Source organism: Octodon degus, unplaced genomic scaffold, assembly GCF_000260255.1.
Source record: "Octodon degus isolate 3935 unplaced genomic scaffold, OctDeg1.0 scaffold00228, whole genome shotgun sequence".
In the NCBI taxonomy this organism is placed as follows: Eukaryota; Metazoa; Chordata; class Mammalia; order Rodentia; family Octodontidae; genus Octodon; species Octodon degus.
This window is the reverse complement of record NW_004524804.1, coordinates 782,977-797,609: the sequence shown is the minus strand read 5'-3', so window position 1 is coordinate 797,609 and position 14,633 is coordinate 782,977. Positions and strand designations below refer to the sequence as shown.

General features: G+C 46.5%; 1 protein-coding gene and 1 pseudogene across 3 annotated transcripts in view; both read right to left on the bottom strand.

Annotated features, from left to right (window-relative positions):
- The window catches only part of Rapgef2 (Rap guanine nucleotide exchange factor 2), a 225,185-nt gene that overhangs the window by 127,255 nt on the left and 83,297 nt on the right, over nt 1-14,633 (bottom strand). For all 3 annotated transcript variants that reach the window (XM_023705753.1, XM_023705754.1, XM_012517899.2), the window contains exon 4: nt 4,680-4,763. In XM_023705753.1, the coding sequence (XP_023561521.1) occupies nt 4,680-4,763 (84 nt within the window). The remainder of the gene's footprint in view (nt 1-4,679; nt 4,764-14,633) is intronic.
- Nucleotides 9,783-10,416, bottom strand: LOC105744112 (annotated as a pseudogene).

Here is a 14,633-nt window from a genome sequence, read left to right as displayed (position 1 = left end):
TATTAATTCTAGTAGCTTCTTGGTGGAGTTTTTTAGGTCTTCTAAGTAAAGTATCATGTCATCCGCAAATAAAGATAATTTAACTTCTTCTTTACCTATTCTTATTCTTCTTATTTCTTTCTCTTGTCTAATGGCTGTAGCTAATGATTCCAGAACTATATTGAATAGGAGTGGTGAGAGAGGACATCCTTGTCTTGTACCAGACTTACGCCTTGACTATCTAGCATACTATGTTGGCGTGTCTCTGGGTGTGTGTTCGTTGATTTTTGCAAACAGATTTTTAAATGGCTGATCAATGTGAGGAAAAACACTGCAACTCAATGAACTAAAATAAAACCTGGGTAGACTATCTCCTGCTACAACAAATAATCCAAACAGCAAGTCTAGTAACAAATTCTGAGCCTATTTTATTTTTATTATCTAATTAGAATTCTCAACCTTTCAAAGTCAGCAGCCAAAACAACATTAACTCAAATTATTATACTGTATTACAAAACAGGCTTCGGAACTCACAGTGCACACACTGCAGAAGGGCACACATTACAGTGTCTCCTTTCACTGACATGCACGCACTTATGAGTTCCGAGCAACAGCTCTGTACATGAACCAATATGCAATGATCAGCTGTCTCTGGCAATATCCTAGTTTTTAACCTCACAGACTTCATGGTAAAATTACACACCAGCTCTTCCAGTCCACTGATTTAGGCACCCAAGGATACACGGATGGTGGCATTAATGACGTCCTGTGGCACATGGTAAGACACAGATCAAGGATACACATTAGAAAATCACTTCCAAACCTCTACTTTATAACGTCCTTCTATGGCTTCTAGCCCCACCACTACTGCACATTATGTCTTTGAAAAAGCTCCTTTCTCACCTTACCACACTGTCAGTAACCTTAGAGCACTACCTCCAACTACTACAACTGTAAGCAGCACTTCACAGAGTTGCGCGCACACAGCCTGCACAGCGCGAACCCACTTTGCCTTCCGGCTTAGAAACCCCCTGGCTCCCGCTTCTGCTACACCCATCTGCAAAAAACACATCCTCCAAGCCCACACTCCACAAATCACTTTTGCTCACCACCTTTCCATGGATGCAACTGGAAGTTATTTCAAGTAAGACAACTTGCTTCAAGAATGCAAACTGTTGTCTTAAGTAAGACTTTAACTCCCAGGCCAACATTATACATAATAATATAAAATACAAGGAGGGATCAAACTGATGAACATTTAAACTTCAAAACCTTACTACAGCAAAAGTCACAAGGCAAAGAACAGCAGGATAACTGTGTTCAAAGCACGTACTTTAGGGGACTCAGCAACGTGTCTTCTGTAATGCACTTTCTATGTTCACTATTTTTGATATATAGTGTATATAACATTACAGCTACTTGTACAAATTTCAAAGACTAAAGACTTGATAAATTTCTAATAGACTTAAGACTCATAAAAAGAATATCAACATCACTAAAACTGCGTAAGTAGGGAAGAGTAAGCTGTCACTCATGACAGCCACGTAAGATTTCACAGACTCTATTGGTGGTACAAATCTTATCAGGGAACAGGCTTCGTGTCTGCACAACCCAAGTACCAGGTGTATCGCCAAGCAAGACTCACCTATCTAAAATGATAACAAAAGTAAAAAAAAAAGACAAAAAGAAAAGCATAAAATGCTATCTTAAATGTCAACTGAGGACAATAAATCTAATGAATCTGGAAGCCAAATGACAGATTTTCTGCAATATATGTCATCCTTATCTGATAAAATCAGGTGTCAAAATAATCTCATGAAAATTAGCAAAACACATGAAAATGCTGAAGATACTGTGACTAAACTAACCACTCAAGTGAACCAACCATCCTGGGAACAAGGGCTGTACTGCTGAGGAGAATGCCTGGTTTATTCATTTCATAAGCTGCAACCAACTTCCAAGCTTATGTGATAAACACATGGTAAGTATGAAAAAAAAAAAAAAAAAAAAACCATCTGCAAACCAGCTGTTTTATAAAACTAGCAGCCATGCACAGTAGTGTACACCTGTAAGCCCAGCACCTAAGTCTGAGGAGAGCTCAGGATACATAGTGGGCTCAAGGCCAGCGTGCAAAGCACCACAAGACGATGTTTCAAAACATCAGCAGCTCTGAGCTGACAGTAACATCTAGTCTATATTGAAATTCAGTATTTTCTGGAGAGAGGAATATCTATGTATTACAAATGTTGATTTGAGCAAAGAACCAGCAGGCTGATTCTCTGTCATTACAACAATCTCAGAACTATTCCTAGGGCAACAGTCCAAAAGAAAATAAACAACTGGGCAGCAAAAATGTCACCAAGGGCAACTGCGAAACAGCAGCCTATATATAGTGCTGGCTGGTCACTCAGCCTGAAATACCGTCCCTGCATCCCAACACGGCACCAACTCGCAAGCACCTGACCGCCAGACAGCCACAGAGGGACTTACATCATCTTTTAAAATAACGAGACCAGAGCCCATCCTGCTCCTGAAACGGGTCTGAACGTGCGTGCACATCCTCCTGCTCCAGAGCAGCAGTCCTCTCAACAAAAGGTTCTCCTGGCAGAAGCCACACCAGCTGCCACGGCCTACGGGCGCCTGCTGACTCGGCAAAAGACACCGCAGCACTGCGACAACAGTGGTGGCACTGGCTAGGGCCCTCTCCACAATGTGTAAACCCCAAATCATGTTCATTAGCCATAATTTATAATAGAGACTCAAAAAGTACTTGCCACTCTGTATGAACTGTAGAATGTTCAAAAACTGGTCACTAAATGGGCATAAAATGCTATAAAGAGTAAACCTTTATAAGAAATTTTAAAAACAGGACGCAACATGCACACTGTCTTTAACTCATATGCACAATTCTACTGCTTAAATACTGTTTGCCTGTACTTTCCAAGTTCAAAAGTACATACTCAGACAGAACCGAGGGACAAAGTAGTAAGCCGCATGGGGGAGAGAAAAGTACTTCACCTTCCACCTCTTTGGGAAATAGGAACTCCTAGAATTATAGGAGCTGGGCCACACAGCCATCCAGGCCTTCTGGGCAAACTGGAGGAGTGCAAATGTCCTACACCACCCAAGTCTAACTATAAAATGCAGAATTGACTTATTTATTTATTGTATTTTAATATAGGGTCTTACTATATAGATCAGACTCATACTGATCCCCCTGTTTTTCAGCCTCCCAAGCACTGGGATTATAGGGCTGCACCACCATGCCCAGTCTCAATGGCCATCTCAGCACACCCCAGAGGTGGGGCCAGCACAGCATGCCAGGGATTAAACCCCATTCCTTGCATCTGTCTAAGCAGGGGCTTTAATCCGCTGAGCTATCAGGCCAGCCCTAAAATGCAGATTTTAGTACCTCAGAAGAGAATGGTGACATTAGCAATTTAACACACACCAAACATGTCAAATGGTGCCTGGGAAGCTGGAAGCACTACAAAAGCCTTAGCTGTTCTGTTATCCCCATGTCACTACTACCACTGCACCTGTGCCTACATCTATTACTACTACCACTACTGATCCTGTTCTCACATTTTGGCATTACTACTGTCGAAAGGAACAACAGAAATGTGAAATCCTTCCTGCGTGAGGCCATTTTCCAAAGTGAAGAGTGCTCACCAACCTGGCCTAGGAGACGCAGAGAGGAAAGGCAGGAAAACCACACTGGCGGTGGTGGTGGTGGCGGCAGTGGCGGTGGCCATGGCAGTCATGCCTGGTTCCACTCGGGGCTGCTCCCCAACACCCTCTCGTCACCACTCTGGTCCCTGAGCCCATCCAACCCCCTGTGTGGTCACCCAGGCCATCTTGTCTCCAATCTAAAACTCCTCCTCTTGGTCTCACTGACTCTATTTATAAAAACTGCTCACATCTTTAAAATAGATTCTTAACACGACCCTAATCCATTCAGAACTACTAACCCAGAATATTTTGTAGGAGTTAGGTAATAAGGAATGCTGTAAATGTATTCAATTTAAACAGAAAATAAAAATACATAAAAATCTTTGGTCCAAATAAAAAATAACTATTTGTAAAAACTACAAAAGTAGGAGGAAAAGACAACTCCTGAGCCTCAGGAGCCTGTCATGTGCAGGCGAGTCCCCAGCAAGCATGGCTGCTGAGAAGGCACTCCCACCTGCCTGGCTGGGCCAGTAAGGCTGCACGCTGAAGAGGTCAACAAGACACCACACTGCACTCACGCAGTGTAAGCAGCAGGCCCACCAGACATAAATCAGTAGTCAGCACATAAAGCCCAAGTCTCAGAGAGAGAAGCCAAGAGCCTCGGAGAGCGGAAGCCCCATGACAAGCAGATACACACACGAGAGGCTGGCCTGTGTCTCTCACCCGAGAGCCTGGGCGGCCTTCCTGGGCTCTGTGCAGAGGCATGCGAGGCTGCCTCCTGTGTGGCTCCTCTCTGCCTCTGCCTCAGCCACACGGGCTGAGCACGCCCTGAAACAACTGACACGATCATCTAATAGGTTAGCATGACACCAGCAGGGCTCTCCTTTGCTCAGAAAGCGGAAGCAGTGCTTACAGCATAACGTATGCATTTCTTGAAGATTTACACATAACAGCCCCAAGTACAAGCACAATAGTTCTGCAAAAGATTTTCAAGCTTCATGGATCACTGCAGAACGTCTATACAGTACCTGCTTCTTGGGAGAAACATGGACTCCTTAATGAACACGGAACCAGACAGCAGGATATACCAGCAGGTCCCAATATCATCAGGACTGAAAAACAAAAGGTCATAGGATGAGATGATTAGCTGCAACAACAATGGAACAAATTTACATTTAGCAAAGTACAGTTTCATGTTATTTATAGAACTCTGAAGAACAGTATAAAATACACAAAAGTAACACTGTTCAAGTACTAGAACCACTTTACGAAATTATGTTTATCCCTGAAATAAGCCACCTATTGGCATAGTTAAGTATTTTAAGTCTCTGTATGTCTCTACAGCACCTACCATTCCAAGTTTTATCCTAAGTTTCATTTTCTGGGCAGGAAATATTTTCACTTGCTCCATGAGATTACAAAAATACAAAGATCAGAAGTCAATCCTCCCACTCCTCTGCTCCCTGCCAAGTCCCCACACGGCTCCAGCACACAAGGTGTGCTTCTCTGAGAACACCCTGGCTCATGCACCAAGCCCAGGTGCACCCCGCACGCTGTTGCCCCCTGGTGGCAGCTCCTGGACCTGCTCTGTCCTTGGGAGGCAATTTGCACCCCCTGCAGAGCATCCCCTATGCGACTGTACAAACAGGTGAATGAAGCTACGAGGAGCACTCTTGGGAGTGCAGTAGCTAAGGAAGGTAAGCCTCGGGGCCAGCGCACCATGGTGCGGGCCAGCATCCTCGAGGTCCCTCACTGCCTCACTAGAGTACCCTGTCGCGTTATCAAGAATGCTAAACAGCTTCTGACTAAAGGCCTCTCTGGGTGCTCAGAACTCCACGACAAACACACTCTGCCCTTGCAAAGCCCCGGTTCAGGTCCCCTGGAGACAAGCATGCTGGAGGAGAGGAGCCAATGAACCATCCCAAGTGAGAGTCCACGACCCAACAGTGAGCCACGGTAGGCTTCCAACAAACTGTGTGCTAAAATATATCATCTTGGTTTAATTTTATTTTCCCTTCATTTTTCTTATTGTGAGATTATTTTTTTTCTTACGTTCATGAGCCATTTCTATTTCTATAAATCCAGTTTGTAACTTTTAACTTGTTAATTTACCAGTAAGGTTTTCTTTTCTCGGAACACAGCATGCAAACCCCTCTGGCCAGTGCGCTCTCCTGCACAGCCCCGCTTCCATGCTGCAGGTGTACTTCTGTTCCCCCTCACCTGGTCCTCTCTCCCAGGGAGCAGTCCACCCCCTGACTTCATTTGTGATGCTTCCTGGAATTGCTAAGATGACTTATTTTGAAGTTCAGTTTGTCAAACTAAGTAATTGAGATACAGGCTCAGCTCTTATAAAAATAAAAATCCCAGAAGCAGACTCATGGGCAACCCACTCAGGCCCCTCCTATCTCTCAGGGGTTCATCCCAGTCCCCAGTTAATTTTCCTACTTTAAGGGAAGAGGGGAATAGCTCAGCAGTCTAAGTGCCTGCCTGGTAAGCACAGGAACCCGGATCACCAGCACCATGTGCCATGCTAGCCCCACCCCAGCCAGCCATGGAAACTGGGCACGGTGGCGCAGGCCTGCAATCCCAGTGCTGGGGAGGGTTGGAACAGGAAGGTCTGCATCATGAGAGCCTGTACCAAAGACAACACAACACAGTACGGTACAATACAATACAATACAATACAATACAATACAATACGTGCAACCCCAAGCCGAAAGCCACTGTCTGGCCCCTGCTCCCCAAGCCCTCCGGACTGCACTCACTCTGGCCCAAGTCCTTTTCTGGCCTGTGGTAAATGAATTCCAAGTCTCTGGAGGTCACTAAATCTCGCAATACTAAATGAGTGGTTTACAACACCAACCACCATCACCCAGTCACTTTCACCAGTGTACTGTCCTCCCACAGTGCCACTTGGTCACCTTATCTTCCCAAGCCTATTCCCAAGCAAATTCATAGACAGCAATACTTCAACGCAGGGCAAGCAAAGGACAGGAAGCACGAGGGACAGTGTAGTCCCAAAGAAGAACCATAAAAGTAAAATGACTTCTCAAGTGAAGATGCAAAGCATCTTGTTTTGTTTTGTTTTTTTAAGCATTGGGTTTTGCCACCAATAATCATTTGGCTAGTAGAGGGTTTTGGTTATCTTTCTTAATATAAGCTAAGAACAATAGTAGTAAATTCTTATTTGTGCCAACTAAAAATGGTATGATCTGCCAGACTCAAAACTAGTTGAGGGGGGGGCCTGGCCCTAGCTCAGTCCTTTAAGTGGCTGCTTCCGCAAAGCTGTCAGCCTCAGGTTGCTGGAGTTCGAATCTCACAACTCTCCCGCTGGCCAAAAGTGCCCTGAAGGCAATCGAGGAACCAAAAAAAAAAAAAAAACTAGTTGAGGCTGAGGAGATAGTTCAGCATTCTAAGCACCTGCCTGACAATCACAAGGACCTGGGTTCCATTACCAGTACCACATGCTACACAGGCCCTGGAGCCCTGGGTGTACTGTGCCAGCCCCCGAGACCAGGTATGGTGGCACACGCCTGTAATCCCAGCGCTGGGGAGGCTAAGACAGGAGAATCACTATGAGCCCAAGCTGCGTGCAAGACCCTGTACCAAATAAGCAGATAGACAGATAGATAGATAGACAGACAGATCTTTTTAAAAGATTAAAGCTACTTTAAACATTTTTATAACAAATAATCCAACAATTAAAAGAGAAAAAGGATTTTTAGTAAACTTGTTCTAATCTATTCTTATGATATTCCCTCCATCATAAACAAGTTGGTGCAGGGAAATAAAGCCTAGGAAATGAAGAGCCAGGCATGGTAGCACGTGGCTGTAATGCCAGCACTCGGGAGGTGGAGGCAGGAAGCTGCAAGTCCAAGGGCAGCTGGGCTACACACAGTGAGCCCAAGACCAGCCTGAACTGCACAGTGAGATACTGTTTCACAAAGGCAGAATTAAAATCTAGAAAACTAGGAAAGTAAAGTAGATCATCACTGCCCGCTTATGCACAGCTGTGGTCCCAGCATTCTGGAAGAGAGTTCAAATCTAGCCCAGGCAACTTGGCCAGACTCCATCCACATTAAAAGGGCTGGCAGTGGAGCTGAGTGCAAAGTCCTGAGTTCAATCTCTAAAACACAAAAACACTTACTTATGGCCTGGGGCAAGTCACTAGAGCTGCATGATCATTAAGTACAAGTGCTTAGTGCTACCACCTCGGAAAGTCCTGTGAGTGGCATGGAAATGTAGACCGTGGCATGGGATAATAGTCAACACCAGCCGACATTTCAACCATTTCCTATCTGTCAACTCTAAGGGCAAATTAATGTGGACAGAACAAGTGCAAGGTTTCTAACCGCACCCTCCCATCCCTGACCCTGAACACACAGGGACAGAGGCCTCAGGGTCTCAAGCAGGCCAGTACTGCAAGGTGCCTTGGGCAATCTCTAGTGTTGGGGGACCCGCTGGGCCCCCAACCCTGGGGTGTGACGAGCGCACAGCTTTGCTGGCCATCTCCCCCTCGCAGCCTCCCTGGCAAGCAGCTTTCTCCCCTAGTCCTGCCGGCCAGCCAGGCATGCTGCCCCACAGGCAACAGGCTCAGGGTGGACACTACCATGAACAAACCTCTCGTCCCTAAGCCTACTCTCAGTACCTTGTTACAGAGATGAACTGTGAAGGGCATCACACATCAGGGTACCCTCTGCAAGCTCTCAGAAAGCTGGCTCGCATCAACATGCCACTTCTCCTCACACGAGCCCCCAGGCCAGCTCGGAAGAACTGCACTGGAGTAAGCACTTGGAGAGAGCAACCATGCACACAGCAAGTGTGAGGCACAGACGGTGCACCTATCTCGCGCTGGGCACATATGCCAGTCACAAATTCTGCACTACTGAGGTGTCCCTCTTAAGGATTCAGCTTCTACAGTAACAAGCTAAGGAGGACTAGCAATAAAACACAGAGGTTCCTACTACAAACTAGCCTAGAAACAGTTCTGCACTAGAAAAATCCTCCTGTTGTCCTATCCATCTCTTACAGAATTCATGTTTAGTTTCTACTCAAGATTCTTCCTTGCAACATTTCACCATCAAAATGTTTTACTCAGTCACAAGTGTGTGTGTGTGTGTGTGTGTGTGTGTGTGTGTGTTTCATTTGCTTTTCTGAGACATGGTCTTGCTGTGTAATTCAGGCTGGCCTTGAACACACTCTGTAGCCCAAGCTGCTCTCAAACATGCAGGGATCCTCCTGCCTCAGCCTTGTAAGTGCAGGGATTTCAGGCGTGTCCCACCACACACAATCTGTTCGCTTAAGTCTTGCTAGCCTAGGATTCAGCAGAAAGCAATTATTCTTCCGTTCGCTTGCAATTTGCCCTAGGCAGGCAGCAGTGTAGTGTAGGGTACAGCCAGCTTCTCTGCTCCGTCTGCGTGTGCCCCCTTCTGCAACACAGCCCCTGCCAGAGGGCTCGCTACTGCAAGCAGTGGGTGAACTGCAGTAACAGGGCCCGGTACAGACACAGGACCCAGCACAACTCCACACTCAAGGGCACCACAGGACAGCTCCTTTGCAAAGTCTGGCAGGCCGAAGCCTGGCACTGCAAGCAGCAGTGTGGGGGAAGAAGCCAACCAGGTGCTCAGCTCAATGCCCCGGCCCGCCTCAGCCACCGCTCTCCAGCGCACATGCCAGACACTACCTGCCACACCCAAGCCTCTTGAAAGGGACTCATAAATAAACACCCGAGGTGATTCTTATGCACTGGGTTTACCAACTGTCCCAATCCTACATGAAGTCTCAGTATCAAGCCCCTGTGGGTTAATTAATTTTGATCAAAAGGCTTGCATTGAAAATTTTTTTAAAGGAACATTAAATCAATTCTCTTAAGAGTAGGCAGGGATCAGGAGTAGGAACAAAAGATTATCCCACTTTCCCCAACATATACTAGTGTCATTTTCAAATTTACACAGATTCCATTTCTAGTCCCCCTTTTTCTCTTCTGAACGGATTTCAAATTCACCATGTTAAACAAAGTTCTTGGGGTTAGGGCTAGGGTTCTGCGCTAGCAACAGTGGAAGGATGTCCTGGAGTCCTTCTTTAGGGCCACTCTACTGCCCACCAACTCCTCCTTACAACATGAGCTGGTTTCACTTGGAGTCATGGATTTCCGTCCATCCGGAGCTCTCTGGCTCTAGGAAGGGCCCTTCACACCGACAGCCTTGGGAGCTGCAGGGCGGGGTCCCTGCCACTGACCAGTGCCGGTTTTTATTCTTGCGTTTTTTACGGCTGCTCTGATGACTCCCTGAGGAACTGGAAGAAGCAGCCCTTGAGGCTTCACTCCCTGCGCAGATCCATCCAGATCCTCAGGGTCCTCCTGGCTGGGCTCATTTTCCTGATTGTAGAAGTCCGGAGAAGTGTCCCTTTCTGTCCCACTTCCTGGTTCCCTCTTTTCAATGAGCTGGTCCTGAAGTCCTGCCAACGCACTTACAGCAGCTGCCGACGTGCCTGAAGATTTACTGAAGAGCTGCTCGGCTTCTTTAAACTTTCAGTTCCTTTGATCATTTTTGCTGTTGGAGTTTTTTTGTTCAGACAGCGATCCCAGCCACGAATAATACTGCCATACATCTGAGTGTCTTCCAGGTAGCTTCCTTCAAAAGCATAGATCTGTCTCTCCAAGTCTGCCAGTGTTTCCACCAGCTCCTGCTTCCGCTTCACGAGCTCCGCCAGCTCCCGCCGGGTGTCTGGGATCTGCGGCAGGGCCGCCTTGTTGTGCATCGCCATGTTGGGCTGGAGCAGCAGCGAAGGCCGGGAATGAATTTAAAAAAAAAAAAAATGACAACTCTAGCAGTAATCACACAATGTGTTGCATATGGTTTATTAAAGGCAGCTATTTTAATCTGCTGAAATAATTTTGTTTTTTCTTGAGCCAGGGTTTCACTATGCAGTTCAGGCTGGCCTTGAACTCACTTTGTAGCTATAACAGCTGATTCACTGTGTCAAACTTGAGAAGTTTAGAAGCTTAACTGGGGGCCCTCGGTCCTCACTTTGTAAGCGTCCTGGGCTTGTGCAAGGAGGGCAAGGCACTGGGCGATGCTACGCCCCGTCAGGGTGCTGACTTCCAGGGACGTGAGCTGCTGCCCACCTGCCAGGCGGCCCTGCCTGCAGCCAGCTGTTGTGGACCAAAGCCTCCACAGACTCTGAGCTAAATGAGCCTTGCCTTCCTCAACTGTGGGCGCTGGGTGTTCTAGCTCAGCAATGGAAGAAGAGCAGCCAAGACGGCAGCCCCAGCTGGCCTCAAAGTCCCAGTGATCATCCTACCCCAGCCTCCTGAGTGGGATTACAGATGTGCAACACCGTGCCCAGCTCTTTTTAGTCTTCAGATGATAAGCCAAGGAGCTCCTTCAAGACCTGTTGTCAATGCAAAAGCTGAACCATAAAAGAACTCTAGGTGTTTCTAAATAAAAATTCTGACAGGGTCAGAAGTAAGTAGAAAAATCTAAAGAGGAAAACGGTCCAAGTGTCAAAGTAGTACTCTGCATACCTCCCTGATAGGTCACACACACGCAGAGAGAAAGAAGGCCCACAGTGTTTAGACCAAACTAAGAATGGTCAATGGTGTGATTCCCACACATGCCACCTGGGCAAAAAGAAAGCTGCAGAAGCCAGGTGGAGAGCGCCAAGACCCTCCACAAAGCTCAACGAGGCCAAACAAAATGAAGTATTAATAGACCATCACCAAATGACAAGCAGCAGGGGGCAGCAAAAAGCAACCAAAGACAGAAAGTTGCCCACTGCCCTATGGCGTCCAAAGTTCAGCAACTACACTAGCCAGGCAGTGAGAGCCCAGGAAACAGTGGGCTCAGGCTCCTCTGTGCCACGCCCAGGCGCCATTCCTCTGGCCCAGAAATCTCTTCTGTGCACCTTGGTTAATGTGGTCTTCTGAACAACTTGGACTTGCACTCTCAAGGAAAAGGCCATGGCCAGAGCCACAGCAAAGGTGATCCATGCCCAACAGTGTGTCCCTTCCACAGGATCCCCGGGTCCCACAACTCACGGTTCTGTTCCAAGGCTCTCAACATTCCACTGCCTTCCCCTCAACCACATTCACCACACTGCAGGCAGGCGAGCAGGATTTCCCTTGAACAAAGTGTCCCATAGCTTAGAAAAAACCACCCTGAGGGAGCCACCTTCCAGTCCATGGGTGGCTGTCCAGATACACACAGTTCCACTCTGCAGGGCAGGACATACCTGGCTACTGCGCTTGCTGCAAAGGTTAGGAATTACTGGCATTTCTTTTGCTCCACTGATGGGGCTCTAAAATATACATACTCAAAGAAAATTCTGTATTACTTATTTTTGTGTAGCTAACCCATAAAGTAAATTCAACAGATAAATTAAAGCAACATAGGGCTGCAGAGATAGCTTAGTGGTCTAAGAGCCTGCCTAGACAAGCACAAGAGCCCAAGTTCAATCCCTGGCACCACATGCCACACTGGCCCTGCCCTAGGTAAGCCTGAACCAGCCACCGAAACTGGGCATGGTGGTCCACACCTGTAATCCCAGTACTGGGGAGGCTGAGACAGGAGGATCACTATGAATCTGAGCTGCATAGTGAGACCCTGTATCAAACACATTTAAAAACCCAAAAAACCCAGCATAATACGTGATCCTCCAACGACACCCGGACAAGAAATATAAATACACATGGGATTTCTACTAAGGTATAAAGTATTTATCATATTTTAGAAAGAACTCTACTGAGAGTTAAAAGCTTATAGCATCTGGGTCAGGAATATAGCTCAGTAGTACAGCACCTGCGCGTCAAGCATAAGGTCCTTAGTTCTATTCCTAGTACCAAAAACAAACCAAAAAAACCCCCTTCAGCATCTATTTTCTACCTTCAGAACTGGAGGTAGAAAATAACTATTATTATAAAATCAGAAAGTTCATAATATTAAGCTAAATAAATGTATAAATGCCCACAATATGAAAATAAGGTAGAAGACAATTTTTGTCCTATTCCCTGTAAGACTTAAATTGTAAGGAATACACTTCACTTGAAAACTAGAATGAGAAAAAAAAAAGAGAGAGATGTGAGTTTAACATTTAAACTGCTCAGAAAATCTTCATTCGCCAATAACAATTCACATGTGCAGGGGCTGTGAAGCCACAATAACACCAAAGAAATCTAAAAACTGGTGAAAATATTAGTACATTTGAGCTTTACGCTGCAAATCTAGATATCCTATTTTTTAAATGGTAATGATTCACATAAGTAGCTGAGTGAACAATATAAATTCCTGAATAACTAATAAAGCTAGAAATTCTATGGTCTCATTAGAACAGTCCTTAAGATTATAGAATTCATGTGAAAAATGAAAAGGAGTGATACACAGAGTTACGAGGTTACTCAAAAAGCTTTCTGCAATACAAATCAATACAGATTACTTATAGTACTTCAATGATTCAGCTATGCTGAAGGTAGAGAAATATATCCCAGAACAAAACCAAAAACCTAACCCTTCTGGAAAGGCCATAAAATTAACCTACAAATGCGTTCCTGAGGCTCAGGTGCTGAGCTCCCCTCATTCAGTGTCCCAGAGGCCAATCGGCCCAGGCACCCTCGGCCCACACTTCCAGGAGGAAGGCGCAGAGGAGGCCATCCTCACCCACCGCACAGAGCATTCTACTCACATGCAGCTTCACAGAAAACCCAAAACCATCTAGTCTCTAATGACATCCTGGAAGCTGCCATTTATTAGGGGGTCTTTATCTACAGACCACAGGAAGACCTGCTTCTGAAATCAAGAACCTCAGCAACGGAAAGCCGAGAGCAGTCTTGCCACCCACCCCCAGCCCCCCAGCCGAAGGTCCCTGCTCTGGGCTGGGGGCTGGGGGCTGGGGCCCAACAGGAAGCCAGTGGGCCTCTCCTCTGCCCAGCAACAGCTCCATCCCTGAATCTCTCCTTCGAGTCTCCCTAACTTCCCCCAGCAATCCTCCTACACGGTCTCCTCTCACCTCAGCCCCGAGTAGCTATAACTACAGGAGTATGCTACCATACTTGGCCGAATTATGCTTCATGTTTTTATTTAAATACACATCTGCACACCATAAACATATTTTATTTAAAAACTACAGAAACATCCCTATCAAGAAGCCTTGGGATCTCACCGTGCACACATGCAGCACTTCTTGAAGTATGCATGTGTAGTCTCAGTGTGTGTGCATGACAACCTTTTACGCTCACAGACAGCACGCACTGCCCACATGTCAGGCTGGGTGCTGAACCCTACCTCTAACAACCCTGCACAAAGACGAACTCTTTTAGAGCTATCATCTTTTCCAAATTCCACAAATCTCAGTCTCACCATTCCCTCATTCCACACACAGCTCTGTCGCAACCGCAGCAGCACCAACAAGGGAGAAATTTCCAACCTGGCTAAGAAAGAAAGGGGGGTGACACATTTCACAAGAAAAAGAAAGGAGCAGCATAGTAGTCCACAGAGATGGCACAGGGTGGAGAACAGGCAGAAGGACAAATGGACAGACAAAAGCCCTGACACCATCTGCAGGTGAAGGGCAGTAAGCCAGGGACACTGACACCCCACAGGGCAGAGCCCAGTGCAGCTCAGGAGCCAGACGCCTGTCAGCTTTTGGGGGTGAGGAGTGCATAAGATGGATGAGGTGCAGAGGTACACACATGTGCTGTGCAGGGTGTGTGTGTATAAGATGGACGGGGTGTGGAGGTACACATGTGTGCTGTGCTGGGTGTAAGATAGATGGGGTACGGAGGTACACACATGCTGTGCAGAGTGTGGGTGTGTGTGTATAAGATAGATGAGGTGTGGAGGTACACACATGTGCTGTGCAGTGTGTGTGTAAGATAGATGGGGTACGGAGGTACACACATGTGCTATGCTGGCTGTGTGTGTGTGTATAAGATGGACGGGATGCGGAGGTACACACATGTGCTGTGCAGGGTATGTGTGTGTGTGTGT